The sequence below is a fragment of the Nannospalax galili genome, unplaced genomic scaffold (genome assembly GCF_000622305.1).
Source record: "Nannospalax galili isolate Female #2095 unplaced genomic scaffold, S.galili_v1.0 scaffold734, whole genome shotgun sequence".
NCBI classification, from domain to species: domain Eukaryota; kingdom Metazoa; phylum Chordata; class Mammalia; order Rodentia; family Spalacidae; genus Nannospalax; species Nannospalax galili.
The window spans coordinates 4130392-4149726 of record NW_008337073.1 but is presented as its reverse complement, the minus strand read 5'-3'; the positions used below and the strand labels follow the sequence as shown (position 1 = coordinate 4149726).

The following is a 19335-nucleotide window of genomic DNA, read 5'->3' as shown; positions in this document are numbered from 1 at the left end:
AATTTTTAAAAAGTAAAAACAATTCTTCAAAGCATAAAAATTTGCTTGTTAATAATAAGCAGATGTGAAAAACATTACCATTGCAATCTACCTGATGACTTTATATCCATGCTCAGAGGCCAAGGAGCTCAGAAAGCAACTGATTGTGACTAGTAATAATCATATATATAGAGATCAGAAATATTTTAAAATGAAATGCAGATGTTTCTTAAAGGTTAAAACCTCATTCAATTTTATGTCTTATGGGCTTTATACAGAGTTCAATATTGTATAACTGTATTAATTCAACTGTGAACCTAAAAATTTACAGTCAATTTTGAAAGAGATATATCTTAGCTCTGGAAATTGTTATTAAATATGTCAATGCTGTTGTAATGAAATGCTTCTTCTAATTATATGGTTATTAAATAAATAATTTTTTAAAAAGCTTCTTAATTCATTTTCTCTTCTCCAAAGGAACTCTCTTTTAAAAACAACAGTAATTCTTGTTGTTGTAGGGCAGTGGGGGTTTTCTGTTTGTTTCCCTCAGAGCTGAGGCTTGAACCCTGGGCCTTCACATTTACTAGACAAACACTCTACCACTGAGCTAAATCCCCAATCCCTTAGGTTTGTTGTTGTTTTGGCAGTAATTCTCCCAATCAGTATAATTGCGTTCCAAAATTAGCAGGTGTTTCCTGTGCATTCTGGAAGCCTGGTCAGTAGGACACTAGTTTACTCAAAATGCAGCTAGATTCTGAGATTCTGACCTCACATAAGTAACAGCAATATTTAACCTGACCATTATTTTTACAGATGTAATCATCTCATTTGTGCCAGGATCTCCTGGGGCCAAGGGTACAAAGGTGCTTGTGATCTCTCACAATGTTTATACTCATGTATTTGTGGGTGGAGAGAGAGACTAACAAAGTATCAATAAAGAATGATGAGTTAGTGCTATACAACTGTAAAAGACCTAGGAAAGGGGTACCATGCACTGCTTGATATATAGTAAAAATACAGCAAACCCTATCTATTATTTTTATGATAATATGAATAGTATATGCTAGGCAGTAGGCTATGAAAGAGAATGGAGAAACAGATATACAAAAATTATTGCCTCATCCATTCTTTCAAACATTTACTAAGTTCCTACTCCATGCCAAGCACTGTTCTCCACACTGGTGATAAAGCAATGTAATATAATACATTGTAGTCATGTAGCCTACATTCTAGAAGAGACATGCTCAAACAGATAAATACACTGAAAGGAACAGGAAGTGGTGAAAGAAAAATGAAACCAGATAAATGGATAGAGAACAACAGGGTGTGCACAGGAATATTTTTGTTCCTTTTCCTAAATCAGAAGCGGAAGGGCTGGGGATGTGGCTCAGCTGACACAGTGCTTGCCTAGCAGGCATAATCCCTAGCATTGCATAAAATTAAGCTTGGTGGCCCCTGCCTGTCATCCCAGGACTTGGGAGATAGAGGTAAGAGGATCAGAAGTTCAAGCTATCCTCTAGTACTTGAGTTTGAGGCCAGCCTTGGCTATATGAGATCCTATCCTAAAAAAAGAAATAAAGGGAGGGAGGGGGAGGGGGAGAAAAAGAAGACACAATATCCACTGAAGGATCACACTGAGTTAAGTCAAGAAGGGTAAGAAATAATGTCTGGGTCAAGAGCTTACTAGACAAAGAAACAAAGCTGTGAAGGGGACAGAGTGGTCAGATGAGTGTAAATGGGTAACAAGATTATGAGACTGGAAGTGCTGAATTTGATTTTCTAGGGAGTAGGGTGCCATGATATTTAATTAGAAAATAATTCTTAAAATAACAAACAAACAAACAAATAAATAAATAACAAACCAAGCGGGGTGTACTGATGTGCATCTGCAATCTGAGCACTCAGGAGGCTGTGGTGGAAAAATGATGAGTTCCAGGCCAGCCTGGGCTACTTAGTGAGACCCTTCCTCAAAATAATAAGACAAATAATAAGACAAGAACTCTCTGTAGAAAACAAAGAGAAAGAGAGGGCTTAGGGTGTAGTTCAGTGGTATAGTACCTGTTAACGTAAAGCCCTGGGTTTGACCCCTAATACTGCAAAAAAGAACACAAGCAAGAAAAGAAATAGAGATTTCACCAAAGAAGACAAAGTTGACAGATTAGGTGGTGAAGGGGTATTCAAAATCAGTAACCACCAAGGAAATACAATTATAGTGCAATGGGATATCACTATCTACAAACTAAAAATCAATGATAAACACCTGCTGTCAGCAGGGATGCTCAGACACTAGACCCCATTCATAAAATGCAGCAGTGAAAGTAAAATGGCACCCCTACTATGGAACATATGATAATTTCTGGGCTGGCAAGATGACAGTAAAGTGCTTGCTGCTCAAGTCTGATTACCTGAGTTCGATCCCCAGAACCCATATAGAGGTGGAAGGAGAGAAATCAACTCCATGAAGTTGTCCTTTAACTGCCATATACATACACACCACCCCTGCCCTCCCCCATTGTACACACACAATAATGATAAACGATATTTTAAATTTGATAATTTCTTACAAAACTAAGTGTCTAATTATTACACAACACACAATTGTGCTTTTAGATATTTATCCTAGGGAATGAAAATGTGTATCAAAAAAAAAACTTGGACTCAAATGAATGCTCATTACAGCTTTATTTGCAAGAACCAGACAGTAAAAACAGCCTTTCATTTAACTAGAGTACTACTCAGTAACAAAAGAAAAAGAAAAGAACTACTCATACATACAACTGGATGGACCTAACAGAGAATCATGGTGAAGGAAAAAAGCTAATCCCCAAAGGCTATATTCTGCATGGTTGCATTTTATACAACATTCCTGAAATGATCAAAACTTTTAAAATTGATTAGTACTTGCCAGGGATTGGGGAGAGAGGTGAGTATGGGTTTTTTTTTTTTGGTCCTTTTTTGAGACAGGATCTCCCTGTAGCCCCAGCTGACCTGGAACTCACTATGTAGACCAGGCTGGCCTTGAACTCACAGAGATCTGCCTGCCTCTGCCTCCCGAGTGCTGAGATTAAAGGCATGCGCCACCATGCCCAGCATGAGTATGGGTTTTAACAGCAAGAAGCAGAATCTGGGGAAATCTAAAGCTCAGTGAATTGGGTCAATGTTACTATCTGGTTGTGATATTTTATTACAGTTTTATAAAATGCTATCATTGAAGAGATCAAGGCAAAGTTTGCTTAGTTTCTCTCTTTACTGTTTCTTTGCTATATTTGAATCTATAATTGCATCAATAACAATTTCCATGAACAAAAACAGACTAGACTATAAGCTCCCTTAAGAGTGGGAACTGTGTTTTATATCTGTCTTCTAGGTTGTTCTCACCTCAATTTCTAAACCTGAGAAATGTCTAAAGAAGGGACATAACAGGAAACAATTATTTGCTTCTTGACATAAATAAGAAGTTAATTCATTTCTATAAGAGTAAAAAACTAGCCAGGTACAGTAGATTATTGTGAGTTCATGGCTAGCCTGGTCTATATATAAGAATATTCCAGGCCAGTCAGGGCTACACAAAGAATTCTAGGTCATATAGCAAGACCTTGTCTCAAAACTAAAAGTAAAAATTTATTTTACTATAAATTATATATGTGTGTGTATACACACACACACACACACACGCTACTATGTAAAGTCCAAGAAATAAAATGTATAACTCCAACTGTCTCTGAAGTAACCAATAAGCTATTAAGGGGGGAAAACATCCAAAAATATCCCCACTAGCAGTTAGAACATCACTACAGTCACACGAGCATCAGAAGCCTTTGAAACCAACTGTCTTCGGGGCAGAATCTTCCAGCCCCAGCCATGAATACGGGCAGACTGAGGCTGCAGAGTTCACCAGCCTCCTTCAAACAATGTCAGACCAGCAGCTCACCACTGTCCCTTTTCCACCCAATCTTAACACATGAAATGTGTGGGAAAAGAAAGGCTAGAAGTGAGTGATATATGGCAGTGAAACATATATAACATGTGTGTCCACACCTGTAGACTAAACACTACAAGCCTGTACTTACATGCTGATAAGGAAACCTCCTGACCACCAGGCTAACCATGTTGCCATTCTGGGTAAACTTTAATTTAGATGAAACTGAATTGCAGTATATTTTAACTGAAATACAGTTTAAGCATTTTCATGTACTGGTATCTGCCTAATTTTACTGCCAAGTAAACGTCTTACCCAGCTTACTTTAGAGAAACCTGTTGCAACTAGCACAGTAATTAATATATGTAAATAGTGCAAAAATATTCAAGAGATGTGGAGAAGAAATTTAAATGTGGTTTGTGGCAGTTATTTGCTTAAAAGGAGACAACCTTTAGTCAATTGAGCCTAAGCAAAATGAAGAGGTGCCAAATAAAAAGTTACAAAGCGATCTATGATGACTGGATACCACCCTCACCCCCCTACAGGCCAAATGGATTATGTAGGTTTAAGTCTGTTTCTGATACACTAAGGAAACAAACAAACAAACCAACCCAGCAAGCCTCTGGCAGGGTGAGGTTAGGGACTGACCTTCTTTGGAGCCCCAGCAACAAGGTTAGCAGTTCTATCTAGGAACTTCCCTACATCTTTCCTGGCTGAATCATATCTGCACCAAATGTCCAGGTCTTACTAACTCAGTACTCCAAGTCTCCAGGAAGCATACATCTTGTAAGATTTGATTAACCACCTACCATTAATCTCTCTTTAGGGGAAAAGCCCTACCAACTCTTTAAGCCTATTTTTTTCACTAAGATAATAAGGGTAGACAGGAATGTTGGCACATGCCTGTCACTTCAGTGTTTAGGAAGCTGAGGCAGGAAGAACACAAGTTTGAGGCCAGTCTGGTCTACATAATGAGACCTTGCCTCACAAAAAAAAAAAAAAAAAAAAAAAAAGACAAGGGTTATCATCTTATTATACAATCTTACAAAATTGTTTACTTTGGGAAATCTACAAAGAATGATTAATTTTATTAAATTTAGAGTATTCTAAAGGTAATATAATTGACAGTATGAAATGAGGAACAGAAAATAACAGACTAAAAAAGCCACTCATGTAAATGAGAAATGTGAGCCATGCATATTTCTTTCCATGTCTCAAATTGCCACACTCAACTACTGAGTGACAGAAACCACATTCGACTTGCTTTGAACAGTGGCAGTCACTAAATAGACCAAATGAAAATATGACATAACTCAGTTTCCAAAGTTTAAAGCACCTATTGCCTCACCTCAATCTTACATGAAAATGCTGGGCCCTCCGACAATACTTATTAATTAATGTACCTTCATGTCGCTGTAGGAATCTCTGTTTTCCCTATACATTATAAGTAGATTCAGGATGGGAATAGTTTTACCATCATGTTTATTGGATAGAAGATTCACAGACCTCTACCAATATTAAGCACAATAAAATAATATCAAAACTACAGTTAACAGCAAAGAATGACATGATGATGCCCTGATTTAAATCGGTTTGTCTCAGAATCTGAACTCTTCTTCAACTCTTCATTTATCAATGTGTTATCTGTATGTCCTTGAGCAAGTTGCTTAACCTCATAAGGAGCTGGGTGTGGTGGTGCACACCTTGAGTCCAGCACATGGGGCAGGGGCAGGAGCAGAGGTAGAGGCAGAGGGAACTCAGTGAGATAGAGGTCAGTATAGTCTACACAAGTTCCAGGCTAGCTGAAGTTATAGGGAGACCCTGTCTCAAACAAAAAGAGATCTACCTTACAGAATAATGACTAAGTAATACATTCAAGAGTCCCTAGCATAATGCTTGGCATATCAGCAATGTTAACAGCAATGTAGCATTAAATCCATGCTAATTGATATGAACAGCATTTTTAATACTTGACATTATATGGTTCTGACTTTTGGTGAGGCAGAGAAAACACTGGATTGATGGAGTTAGGTAGTGTGAGGTAAGAAAGTGTTTTTAAAATGTATTGCTAGTCTCAGATATTTGAGAGACAGGTTTGGTAGTATGCTGAAGCTGAAGCAGAAGGATGACTTAGGACCAGCAGGCAACATAGTGAGCCAATCTCTAACCTCCATCCAAAATCGCAAACTGAAAGCATCTGCTTAGTTTGAATATGCACCTCCCCAAAACTTCTGCAAATTAATGTCAAAAACTTATGCCACCAAGTAAACCATACCTGGATTTGTAAACCATCTCCCATAACCTGACCAGAGTGGTCAAATGGGCTGTCATTTAGCCTCCTCACATGAAGGTGGAGAAAGAATAACCAAAAAGTGATAAAGCTAGTTGTCTAAGTTGAAATCTCTTTACTTTTGACTGCTGATACATCCAAAGACCAACAGAAAGACTGAAGGTAAAGTTACAAACTACCCTTTTCTATACATTCTCTGGACTTGAATTTACAGCCACCAAGTAATTTTCAAAATCAGAACTGCTCTAGCCAGGCGTGGTGGTGCATGCCTTTAATCCCAGCACTTGGGAGGCAGAGGCAGGCGGATCTCTGTGAGTTTGAGGCCAGCCTGGTCCACATAGGGAGTTCCAGGTCAGCTGGGGCTACAGGGAGACCTGTCTCAAGAAGAACAAAAACAAAACAAACAAAATCAGAACTGCATTTAAGATTTAGAAAATCACGCACAAAAAGCTATTTATTACAACCCAAATCTATTCTTTATAATGTTTCAAATGATATCAGGATATATCCAAGTATAGCCACCTATATAAATATTATCAAGAGGCTGACTTTGAAAAAATAAATGATCTAAGTAAAACAGAAAGTTTTCAACTCAATACACATGAGCTAAAAGAACAAGCAGCCACACCACTTCAGACTTAAAAGACTAAACACGCTTGTTTTCCTTTTTTATTTTAATTCAAATGTTCGGGGGAAACTGATTTTCTTTGTTCAGTGTTTATTATTTTACCTTTCCTGTAGCAGAAACCAAAATACTTGACACAAGAGACTCTAGCACACAGGCTTTTGAAGAATGGAGTTCCAATTATTAATCCAGCTGCATTTCCATTATCATTCATTTTCATAAAATCATTTTGTCAACATGATTCAACTTCTTCACATTATAAAGTGCTATAATAACACCTAATACAGTTGTACATCAATTCACTCATTTTTTTTCTTTTTGAGACAGGGTCTCCCTGTAGCCCCCTGGCCTGGAACTCGCTATGTAGACCAGGGTGACCTTGAACTCACAGAGATCCACCCGCCTCTGCCTCCCCAGTGCTGGGATTAAAGGCATGTGCTTCTATGCCCAGCATCAATTCACTCAAGTGAAACTAACAAGAATATATATGTGAACAAGAAAGACTGAGAAATCTGAGAAAGATCACTACAGAAGACAACTGCTCTTCCTGGAACTAGCATCACAGAACTTTCCTTCACTGACCAGCTACTGGGTCATGCCTATTTTTATAACTTCTGTGATAGATTATCTTTGCTCAATGTCAAAACTACTCATAAATTCTCTTTTTCCTACAGAAATCCACAAACAAAATTATCAGAAGCAAATTACACCAACAAAGCAATTTTTCTTTAGCAACCAGAAAAGAAAACACTAGTTACTTGCTTTTCTGTGTTTCTGTCTCTTTTCCTCTTGAAACAGGGTCTCACAATCCAGACTGGTCTTGAACTCAGCTCCCAACCTTCATGATTCAGTCTGGGAAGTGCTGGAAGTAAAGGCATATGTCTACATGCCCATCTTTGAACTTAGCCTTTAAATTCAGTATTTTGTTTGTTGTTGTTGTGTTGTTTTGAGACAGGGTCTCCCTGTAACCCCAGCTGGCCTTGATCTCACAGAGATCCTCTTGCTTCTACATCCCAAGTGCTGGATTAAAAGCATGAGCCACCACATCCAGTCCAAATTCAGTATTTTTTTAGTGTCAGTACTTCTTAGCTTTCCAAAGCCAAAATGTACTATAATATAAACTTTTCTCTGAACCCAATATAGTTTTAAATATTTTTAAGATCTATTTTATGTGTATGAATGTTTTGCCTGCATGTATATGAAATATCCATGGAGGTTAGAAGAAGGCATTAGATCCCTTGGCACTGGAGTTACAGACAGATGTGAATTGCCATGTGGGTGCTGAAAACTGAACCTGGGTCCTCTGCAAGAGCAGCAAGTGCTCTTAACCACTGGGCCATCTCTCCAGCCCCAGTATTTTTGTTGTTTTTTAAGCAGAGTGTCATATAGCCCAGGCTGGCCTGAAGCCTGTTATATAGTCAAGGATGACCTTAAACTTCTGATCCTCCTGCCTCCACTCCAAGAGTTCTAGAATTACAGCTATGTGCCATCATACATGATTTTGTGTAGTGCTAGGGATTGAACCCAGGGCCTTGTGCATGCCAGGCAAACACTTGATCAACTAACTGAGCTACATCTCCAGCCCTAGTTTTAAAATTGATTAAAGCCAGGCTTGTGGAACACACCTATAATCTCAGGAGAGGGGAGGCCAGGGCAGGAAGATTGCTCCAAGTTTAAGGACAATCTGGGCTACTATAATTGAGTACCAGGCCAGCTAGGGCTAAATAGCAAGACTGTACCCCTTACCAAAAAGGCATTAAAATAAATAGGCTAATATAAATATTTCACTTCTTTAATCCAAAGGGGCTTTCTCTAAATAAAATTCATCTCTGAGACTCCAGGACAAGATGACAGATTTAAAGAATCATCTAGTGGAACATGGAAGCTTTAACATCCTCTACAAGCACAAGCATTATTTAGGAACTCCTGAGATGTAAACACACTTGTCCTCTTGGGTACAAACAGGAGCCTGCATCTGGAATTTCCCTGAACCACCTGGAGATCATTCCAGAAGAAGTTCACCTTCCCTACCTCTTCATTCTGTTTCCTTCCCAAGTCACATTTTCCTCCTCAGCACACTAACCTACTAAAGAATCTAGTTTTCATACAAGTAGAATAACTTCAGAAAATGCCTTACAAAATGGGCTTCTGATTTCTTTCTTGGAAATCCTAAAGTGAACTTCTGGGAAAAGGGCAGGTGTGAAGCCAGGCATGGTGGCACACATTTTTAATCCCAGGTAGAGGTAGGAGTACCTCTGTGAGTTCAAGGCCAGCCTATTCTACACAGTAAGTTCCAGGTCAACTGGGGCTACAGAAAGACCCTGTCTCAAAAAGACCACAAAAAAAAGGAAAAAAAAAAAGGCAGATGTGGAAAGAGTGACCAGGAGACCCCTTGTTTTCCCCCAAGCATTTGCAATTTCTTTTTTCTTTCTTTTCCAGATTGTGTCTCACAAGGCCCAGACTGACCTTGAACTCACTATGTAGCCAAGGATGACCTAGAATGCCTGATCCTCTAGCCTCTATCTCCTTCCAAGTGCTGGATTGCAGGTATGACAGGTTTGCACATGTAATTCTTATAAGGAAGTGACAGGTAAAGATTATCAGACAATTACTAATCTGTAAATGGATCAAACTCATTAAGATGTCTGAAACTCTGACTGATTTTTAGAGCAGAAGTTAGGTTACTAGCCTAGTATGTTTAAAAAAAAATGGGAAATAAGACTGTGGCATTAATAAAACAGAGAAAGAGTTCTCTTGACTCTTGAATACTGGTACATTCAAGGAGGAAAATGTTAGTGCTATTATTAATGAGCAAACTAAAAAAGGTGGCATCATTTTTGAGTTAAATAGTTTTCCACAGCTGAGCACTTTTTAATTAAAAAAATTTATTTATGTGTGTTTGCAAATGTATGCCATGAATATACAGGTACCTCTAGAGGCCAGAAGGCAATGTTGAATCCCCTGTGGCTGGAGTTACAGACAGTTGTGAATGACTGGCACGGGTGCTAGGAATGAAACGTGTCTTCTGGAAGAGTAGTCAGTGCTCTTAAGGGCTAAGACTCCCTACTGTTGAGTTTTTAATCCAAAAAACATAATAAAGGGCAGGGGAGATGGATCAGTACATAAGGTGCTTGCCACACAAGCAGGAGGACCTGAGTTCGAAGCCCTAGAACTCATAGAAAGCTGGTGTGGTAGTGCAACTGTCTATAATCCCAGTGCTCCTATGTTGAGATGGGCAGTGGCAGAGAGGAGAATCCCTGGAAGCTTGCAGGCCAGCTAGCCTGGTGTTCATAGACCTGGTGTTTCTAGGAGTGAAAAACAGAGATCCTGTCTCAAACAAGGTAGAAGGTGAGGACTGACACCTGAGTTTATTCTCCAACTTCCACACATACAGTACACTGCAATACTCGTTCACCTGCACTCACATGAACACAAACAAAACAAAAACAAAAAAACTCACGGCAGAAAACTACTCAATTAATTCTAAAACTAATAATGCCACCTTTCCCCCTTAAATATATAATTTTATCTATCTCAAAACAATATCTTGTTACCAATTAGGACAGAAGACAGACAGACAGACAGACAGACAGACAGACACACACACACACACACACACACGCACACATTTTCTATCTCTGGCCAAAATTAGCTCCTAAAAGTATAAAGTAAGCTGAGTATGGCATTGCATGCCTTTAATCCTAGAGCTTAAGAGGTTGAGGGAGATGGATCTTGAGTTTGAAGCCAGCTTGAGTTGTATAATGAGACTCTGGCTCAAACAAAGCGTAAGACACCCAACCACATGAAAACATATCACTTTATCTGTTCACGGATTTCACTTTATCTGTTCTGGCAGGAAAAAAAATGATGCAATATAGTTGGATAAGATCATGCAATTTACAAATGTCCAACGTATATTTAAAAGGAAAAAAAGAAAGGCTTTATTGCAAAGAAATAAGACTCAATGCTTCCAGCCGCCATGTCAAATACAGGGTAAGTATGTAAACAAACAAATTTGCCAAAACTGTGTGACTAGGATTCCAGCATAAGAAACACAAAGTTAAAGAGGCATACAAATTTTTGATATTTCCTGTGCTGATGCTGAAAATAACTGACAGGAAAGGGCTGCTGCTGTTGAGACATGATTTGTCCCAACCCTACCTTCTAGCTTTGCAGACTCTTATCTGTGCTATGAAGACATAGAAATTGCTCATTAGTGCTATTAATTTATCCTTTAATCACAATACTAAAATACAGCCAGATGGTAAATGCAACCAGTTATCTGTGAGGCCAGGTCTGCTCCTCATTGTACAGATGCCATGCAACGATGTGACACACATGTAAAGCCACTGGACAGTGTATTAAGCCCAGTCCCACATTTAACATAGAGGGAAACAACCAAAAACTTGGTATTCAATCTTCACCAGGAATGAAGTTATATAGATTAATGAAAAAGAAACTATTCTGAGGTCTATTGGCTTTATTTTGAATTTTGTTTCTTGAAGACTAAAAGATAAATGCAAACCTGTTAAAAGACAAGGACTTCTGGGCACAGTTTCAGGAACAACAATTTCCATTTCTGATCCTACTTCTGTCTCAGTCTGCAATCAGGCGTCTCCCCCCTAGAGTATCACTAACATGCCTTTTCCACAGTTCAAAAAAACACCTCTTGAATGCCAACTCTGACCCTGTCCACTTTAAAAGCTTCGAATCAAGCGTCATCACACCTTTAAGTTTGACTTGTTTGCTTGTTTTTGTGGCACTGAGGACTGAACCTAAGATCTCCCGCATGCTAGGCAAGCACCACAGAGCTGCACCCCAGCCCAAGGCTGTCTTCAATACCCTGCTAGGCCATACAACTTTCAATAGGATTATCTTGTGCTGTGATCATCTATTGCATCACTAGGGGAAGGTCCTTCCAGTAAACACCTATCTCATCTGTGAACACACAATGCTTGATACACGTTAATATCTATGGAAAAAGTAAACTTAAGAGTTTGCTGGATCACTTAAAAAAAAAACCCTATTGCCACATTTTTTAGGTGCTTATCTTAAGAACAAAGAAATGTTTCACAGGAAAAATCTGGTATGTTTCCTGAGAAAGCTTTCGTCTTCATAGAATCAAGAAATCTGCCTCAATTTCCAAAGTAAAATTCCAACTGTATGCTATTATTTTGCTGATTATTCCATAATTCAGTAACATTAATGGCCTTAATTCTATGAACTTCCTTATGAATCAAGCTTCCTAAGTAAAAGTAGTAGTCACTGAACAGTCATCATCATCTGCACTCAGTGAAACAGAAACTATGCAGCCTGCTGATTGGTTCAGGTTTCTGATGTCTGAAACATTTGAGGAAAGAGGTCTGATCCCTGCCCTGCATAGTGACCCATGCCCATAATCCCAGCATCCCATAACTCAGCAGGTAGGACATGGACTGGGGCAAGAGGGTTACAAGTTTGAGGTCAGCTTGGGCTACACAGAGTTCCAGATCAGCCTGGACTGAGACTCAAAAAACAAACAACTGCCCCAAGTCCAGCCAGTACATATCCCTGATCTCAGAATTCTAGAAGCAGAGGCAGGCACATCTCTGAGTTCAGGTCCAGCCAGTTCTACACAGTGAGTTCCAGGTAGCCAGGGCTACATAGTGAGACCCTGTTTCAAAAAACAAACAAAACTGCACTAGAATAAACAAAATAAAACAAAACATACTAGAATATTCCAGAGTAATTCACAGTCTGACTTTCAATAAAACCACTTTTGAGAACCAAGAGCTGTGAGAGCAAACAGTGACTTTCTGGGAATACCATTGCTTAGGTCTGTAGATGGCCTCCTTCCCTTCAGATTTGGTTGTTCATCTTTCCCAGTCTGGGGCTTCCCAGTGCCTCTCTTTATCCTCTTTCTTCTCTCCAATTTCTACTGACTCCTGCCAGGGGTCAGAAGAGCACCACCATGAAGTTAGTTTAGCAAAGGAAAATGGGATGAGAGAAGGATAGGCATTATCAAAAAAAAAGGAAGTAATCCTTTGCTTACTAAACTCTGACCACTCCACCTTTTCCTCCTTATCATTCCCTGTTCTTTATAAGTCTCTCTCACAGGAAGCCCAGCCCCCCAATTTCCTCATTCTTCATTAGTCATCTCACCACAAACCCTGCTGAGTCGCTGAGTTGGCCAAGAGGATTTGCTCTTCAGAGATTCCAGGTGTTCAGTCCCACTCTGGCCAGCGCTCCAACCTCAGTCCCAGCTTGCATCTCAGGGGATCACACAGAAAACCCAAGAAAGTTCAGCTGGAGCAGGGAGAGGAGGGCCTAGATACTAACAAATATGCTTTGGGGTTAAATACCTTTACCTTCATCTTCAACACTGTTTATTTGGGGGAAACACCGAGTTACAATTATCATGAAATTTTGATATACAAGCCTATTCAGAATTTGGGAATGTCTACTATTTAATTATTTCCTGATAAATGAAAGATGTCATACACTGAAAATGTTCAGATTTATGAAATATCTACACTTTAAAGAAAGTGACCACATGGGATACCTCCAAGTCTGCCAAATAGGTTCACTTACTGGATCTTTTATTGCTTAAATACAGACTCCAAAGCTAGTGATACCCTGACCCAGTGCCTTAGAGAAGACCCAGACTCCCTTCCCTGAGGGCTGAGACATTGCTAAGCACTACCCTTAGCATGCTAGGCAAGTGCTTGACCACTGAGCTACATGCCCAGCCAGGACTCTAGATTAATTATCCCGAGGCACAGGACTACATTTGCAGAAAACAGACTTACCACTCAGGACTTGAATCCTCTCAGCTCGCCTCTCAGTTTTTCATTTACCTTATTTCAGTATGTCCAAGAGTCTGCCTCATGAGGACCTGCATTTGTCTGACTAGTCACTGTTTACAAAAAGAACAAGCTCTCTGTGAGTCTGATTCCGAAGATTTTGGGTTTAGCTGGCACATTTTAGGTAGTTCAAAGCCTGTTGAGGTCTCCCTACTCTAGGCCTAAACAAAACTGTGTGAAAGGAGAATTTCAAAAGCTGTCCTACTTGACAACTTGCATGCCATCCAATGCTGCCCTTGGTTTCCTGTATACTCCAGAATGGTCCTCCTTATGAATGCCTGACCACCTGCACTGGCTGGCTGTGTACATTAACCCCTCCAAATCTGGTTCTCTTCAAGCCAGCAGTACAGACAAATAACAAGTTCCAGAAGTGAAAAAGCCTTTATAGAAGATAGTGGTAAACCCTGAGGATTGAAATTCGAGAACCAACAGGGAACAAACCCCCTGAAGTGGGATCAAGCCTCTCACTTCAAGAAAAAAATGTTATCATAGCCAAGGATAGCAGTATACCTTGAAGAAACTAACCTAATTCATTATAAAAGTCATGCACATACACACATGTAAAAAACATGTAAAAGTACATTAAAAATACCAATAAGATGGGTGTAGTGGCACATGCCTTTAATCCCAGCATCCAGAGGCAGGCAGATCACTGTGAGCTCCAGGCCAGCCTGGTCTACATAGTGAGTTCCAGGTCAGCTGGGGCTATAGGGAAACCCCCATCTCAAAAACAAAACAAAACAAAAAAACCCAAAAGAAACAAATAAAATCAATGAAAAAAGACAAATTTTACATTAAATAGTTGGATATTAACTCTCATTCTGTCAAAATATTTGTGCTAAGGTAGAGGCTTTTGCCTAGACAAGAACATTGAGGAACAAATATAAATAAAATGAGGTCAGCTGTAAGAAAGATTGGGCAAGAGAATTAAGGAGGTTTTTATGGGTACAAAGAGGAAAGGTAAAGACAATGATAAGAAAAACACCAAGAAAGCATCTGAAAATTAAAGTAACTCAAAATAATCTCTTTTATTTGCTGTACCAATTGACTAATGTCCAACCTTTTAGAGATCCCACTATAACCTAGATATGTTAGCATTTCTACAGGTCACATTTTAAGACTTGAGTACTCAAAGATTTGGTTTGCAGCCTAAGAATAATCCAAAGACTTCATGAGCTTTTATTGCTAAATACAAAGAAACACTGTAAGCACAATGCAAAGGCTGCTTCTGTGACTGACCACAGAGCAAGACGGAAGCAACTCCCTGTTCCTTTGACTCTTTCATTCATTCTCCCCTATGCCCAGACCACATCTACAGATCTTGGGCCCCTTGTTTGGCCTTATTCAGGATTAAAAAGATAGGACTAGAACTCTTCGGGAAGCTTAAAACTGAATGCTGTTTCTTTCATGGTATAACCACTGTTAATGTATCCATGCTCCAGTAGATAATTCCCCATTCATGCTCATACAAGCAACCAGAATTCAACTCAGTGGGTCACAAGGGCAATACATAAATAAACAAAAAAGACATGAAATAAGAGGGAGACTTATTGGGAAGAAGAAAATTTAATGGGAGTAGAGGAAGATGAGAGGGTAACAGGTGGCAAAAATTGATCAAAATACTTTATAGACATGCATGAAATCATCAATGATTAATAAATACTTTTTTTAAAAAAACTGAATACACAATGCAAGATACACCAACAAACAATATGCCCTCAGAAAGACTAAGACATAGGCAGAAAGAACATCACAAGATAACTGGAGGTTGAGAGCAGGAAGTGTTTACCAAAAAAACTTCATAACACCAGAAAGGATGGAGGAGGGATTCCCAAATGTGGGAAGAGTATATTCAAAAGGGAGAAAGAAGACTAATTACCCTTCCTGAATTCTCCCTATAGTTACCTAAAGTCAGCAATTAGCTTACAAGTAAAATATATAATCCTTAAGACCGGCAACCTCAGAAATCTAGAATTTTCACCTGACAATGGCACCGTATGTAAATGCATGGATTTCAATAACTTTAGATTTCCTACACTTGGAAAATAAAGTTCACTGAATTAACCACTTTCCTGTTTAAGGTTCTAAGGTGGTGCACCAGGGAAGCCCTGGGACCTTTGCTCTAAGCCCTTCTTTGTAGCAAGTATATTGCCACTATTTAAATTCTTTGAATCAGCTACTATAATAAGTTTCACAAGCTTGCAATGCAAATACCCATTCCCACTGTATGATAAAAAGAGGCTGTACATGGAACTAGTTCCCTCTACTCTTCTGAAATCAGTTCCTTACTAAGTGATTTTCCTCTCTGCATTCCTTTATCATAGAGTTGTTGAAGCTCACTACCACGACACATACAAAAGTGCAGGTCTATCTGGCACCTGTGTCTTACCTGGAACACTGATGTTTAGGTTCAAGTTGCAGCTGGCCATCTGGAGCCTCATAGGGCTCTTCCACCTCATAAACGTTTGCATCGGTGTCCTCCACACTGCTGCAATTCTGCCATTCCAACTCTGGAGTTTTCCCTCCAGCCATAAGAAATGGTAAATTCTCATACTCGGGTATCTCCTCATAATGGCGTACATTTTCATACTCTGGTGCACTGTCACTTGTAATAGACTTGCAGGGCACCTGAGAAGATGAATCCCTGGAGAGCATCTGGTCATCCAAAGACTCAGCTCTCTGACCATTCGCTGTACTCATCTGATCCCAAGACTTCTTCATCTTCTGAGATTCTAGGCTGCAATTATCTGCAGAATATGCCTTGATGGTTTTACTTCTCTTTTCTCCTATCAGCAAACCATGCCAATCACTTTCAAGCCCTTGCTGCCCTGTACTGAGCACATGTCCTGTAGTGGCATCTCCATGCTGGCTACTTTTTGACCTAAATTTCTGAAAGTCACTCTTCATGAAACCAATGGACAGTTTCACATTAAGCAACTTTTTAAAAGAGGTTTTCTTAGGAGGCTCTTTGCAAGGCTTATTGCACCTGTCCATATCCACAGCAGATAATGATTTTGCTCTTGGCTTCGATAAGGCAATAGGAGGCTCATTATTTGAGGATAAAGTGACACACTTCAAGGATTCTGGGTTCCCTAAAAAGGGTAAAATAGGATGAGGTAATTTCCATACTGGCTTTTCTGAAATTGGTTTGGGCTTATCAAAGGATGATGATGTTATACCATGGTTTAGGGGACACAAAGGTTGAAGGTGATTTCTTTGTAGATCCTTCTCTGAATTTTTTTCTTCACTTGAAGAATAAGATTTTTTTTCCACAAGTTCATCAGAAGCAGCCTTTTTAAGCATTCCTGAAGCAGGCAAGCTGTGTCTTTGAGGTTTTTTGGGAACAATTTTTGAGGAAGATTCCTTTTGCACCTGAAGGACTGACGATCCTGGGTCACACGTAGTTGGCAGATATGCATTGTAAGTTAATTTGACCTGCTTAGGCAGGCTCAAAGACTGAGCACTGGATCTTATAAAGCTGGTCCCTTTGTCCACAGTAGATAATGTACTAGAACCATCTTCTATTGTGCTGTCTGAACTGAAATTAGAGTCTGTATCTAAAGAAGGTGTCACTTCTTCAAAGGAAGATGTCTCATGACACACAGCTTTCTCAGAATGGCCTCGTCGGTCACTGTTGGACTCACTAGTCAATTCCCTTTTATTCCTTGGCTTCACTTTGTTCACTTGCTCCTGGTTATAGAAAACATTCTGATGAAGAACACCGACTTTATTGTTTTTCAAACTATCATCAGTAAGACAAGAAGAGGTATTGTTTGAAGTCTCTGGTTCTTCAGTACTTTGATTAGGAGTATCTACATACTTTTGGCGAAGTAGCCGGGCAGTGTGAGTCTTCCTGGGTTTGGGAGTTGGAAATCTTGAGGTATGACGTATTAAGGAAATTTCTAAAGGCCCAAGATCTTCGACTTGTGTTGTCTCACCAATTCCATCTGAAGACAGCAAAGTCCCCCTTTTGCCATCTGGTTCACATGAATGGAAGTGACCACTGCTGTTTTCACTGTCATCCCGACAAGTCTCAGGATTTTGAGATTCATCCCTAGGAAGCTCTTGGTGGCAGCCGTGATGAGAAGGAACTTTTTCAAAACTGGACAGGGAAGGTGACAAACCTGCAAATTCAATTCTGAACTGTCTGCTGGAATTGCAGTCACCATTCACTTCTGGGTTGTCTGGGGAGCTGTGCTTCCTCGGGGCACAAGGAGATGTCTGCTGTGTTAAAACCTCTTTGAGCTTCTCTTCCAGCAAGCTGGCCTTTAAAATTACTCTGCTCTGGCTCCTGCACTTTTCACCATGTGAATCCCATTTACTTCTACCTTTTGCAGTCAAAGAGGACTCATCATTTTTATTGTTTTCTAAATTTTCTTTCATTCCCAGAGGCTCTAAAACAAGCTGCTTTACACACAGACTCTCTGAATTCCCAGGCTTATGAATACAGTCAGAACTGTAGGAGCTTGTTGGTAAAATATAATCACTGTGTGGCTCCCCAACATTTTTGCAATTAAACTTGTCAGTGCTTTCAGGTAATTCCAGTTCGTGCTCCTCCAGGTTCATGGTGATTTTCCTTGGTGACTGCTTAGCATCTGGAACAACTGAGTCTGTCAAAACTTTTGGTTTCGGTGCAATTGCTGGTTTGGTTTTCTTTGTTAACCGAGAAGCACTAGCATTCATGGTGTCTGGCTTAGGTGCAATTGGGGGGGGAGCTGGCTTATTATTTGCCACTGCAAACTTTGGCTTGGGAGCCAAGGGTGGCTTCTTAAGCTCTAGAAAGGAAAAAGTAATAATTAGATGATAAAGTAGCCAATGAACAAGAGAATGTATGACTAAACTGGATAACATTTTCCTGTGTTTTATTTGTTTTCTAGCACAAGGTCTTGGTATGCAACCCTGTTTAGCTTAGCTTAGTACAATATAGCTCAGGCTAGTCTCAAACTCATACCTCAATCCTCTGAATACTGAGACTATAGGTATGCATCACCACACCTGATGAAAAACATTTTTAAACAATATAAACATATTTTACCAGGTAGATTATATTATCTCACACAGAGTCAATATTACTCTTAAAATTCCTTAGGCTGTCCTTACATTCCAGTAGTCCATAGTTTTAGATATACTTAGCTATCTTAATTTACTACTGTTTTTCCTCTAACTTTGACACTAAATAAAATCACTGACTTCTATTGGGAGTTGTATAGTAGTTCTTCAGTTCATCTCCTGGCTACTGAGAATTGAATTTGCCTGTAGTATGTAATTCTCTAAGTTTCTCTTATAAACCAGCAGTACTCTTCCTCAGTGATACAAACAAGAACTGTTCAACAGCCTTTTATCAAGGAAGTCTACCTTGATAAAATGGCCCAAAACAATCTTAAAAATAAATGCAGAAATCAGAGAATTTCGACTTTAAAAACTGAAAGATATATACGATGGAGTTTTACTCAGCAGTAGAAAGATGAAATCATGAAATCTGCAGGTAAATGGATGGAACTAGAACTGTTATACTAAGTGAAGTAACACAGACTCGGGAAAAAAAATCGACATATGTTCTCCCTCATATATGGATCCAAGAACCAAACCCTGATAAGTGAGTATGTATCCAGACATAACTACAGGAACCAGGAAAATGGAAAGGAAACAGGGAGGTAAAGGAAAAGAAAGAACCTGAAAG

General features: G+C 39.4%; 1 protein-coding gene across 2 annotated transcripts in view; it reads right to left on the bottom strand.

The window, feature by feature from the left end:
* Fgd6 (FYVE, RhoGEF and PH domain containing 6) overlaps positions 1 to 19335 on the bottom strand; it is a 132171-nt gene that overhangs the window by 105678 nt on the left and 7158 nt on the right. For both annotated transcript variants that reach the window (XM_029563092.1, XM_008832077.3), the window contains exon 2: positions 16045 to 18430. In XM_029563092.1, the coding sequence (XP_029418952.1) occupies positions 16045 to 18430 (2386 nt within the window). The remainder of the gene's footprint in view (positions 1 to 16044; positions 18431 to 19335) is intronic.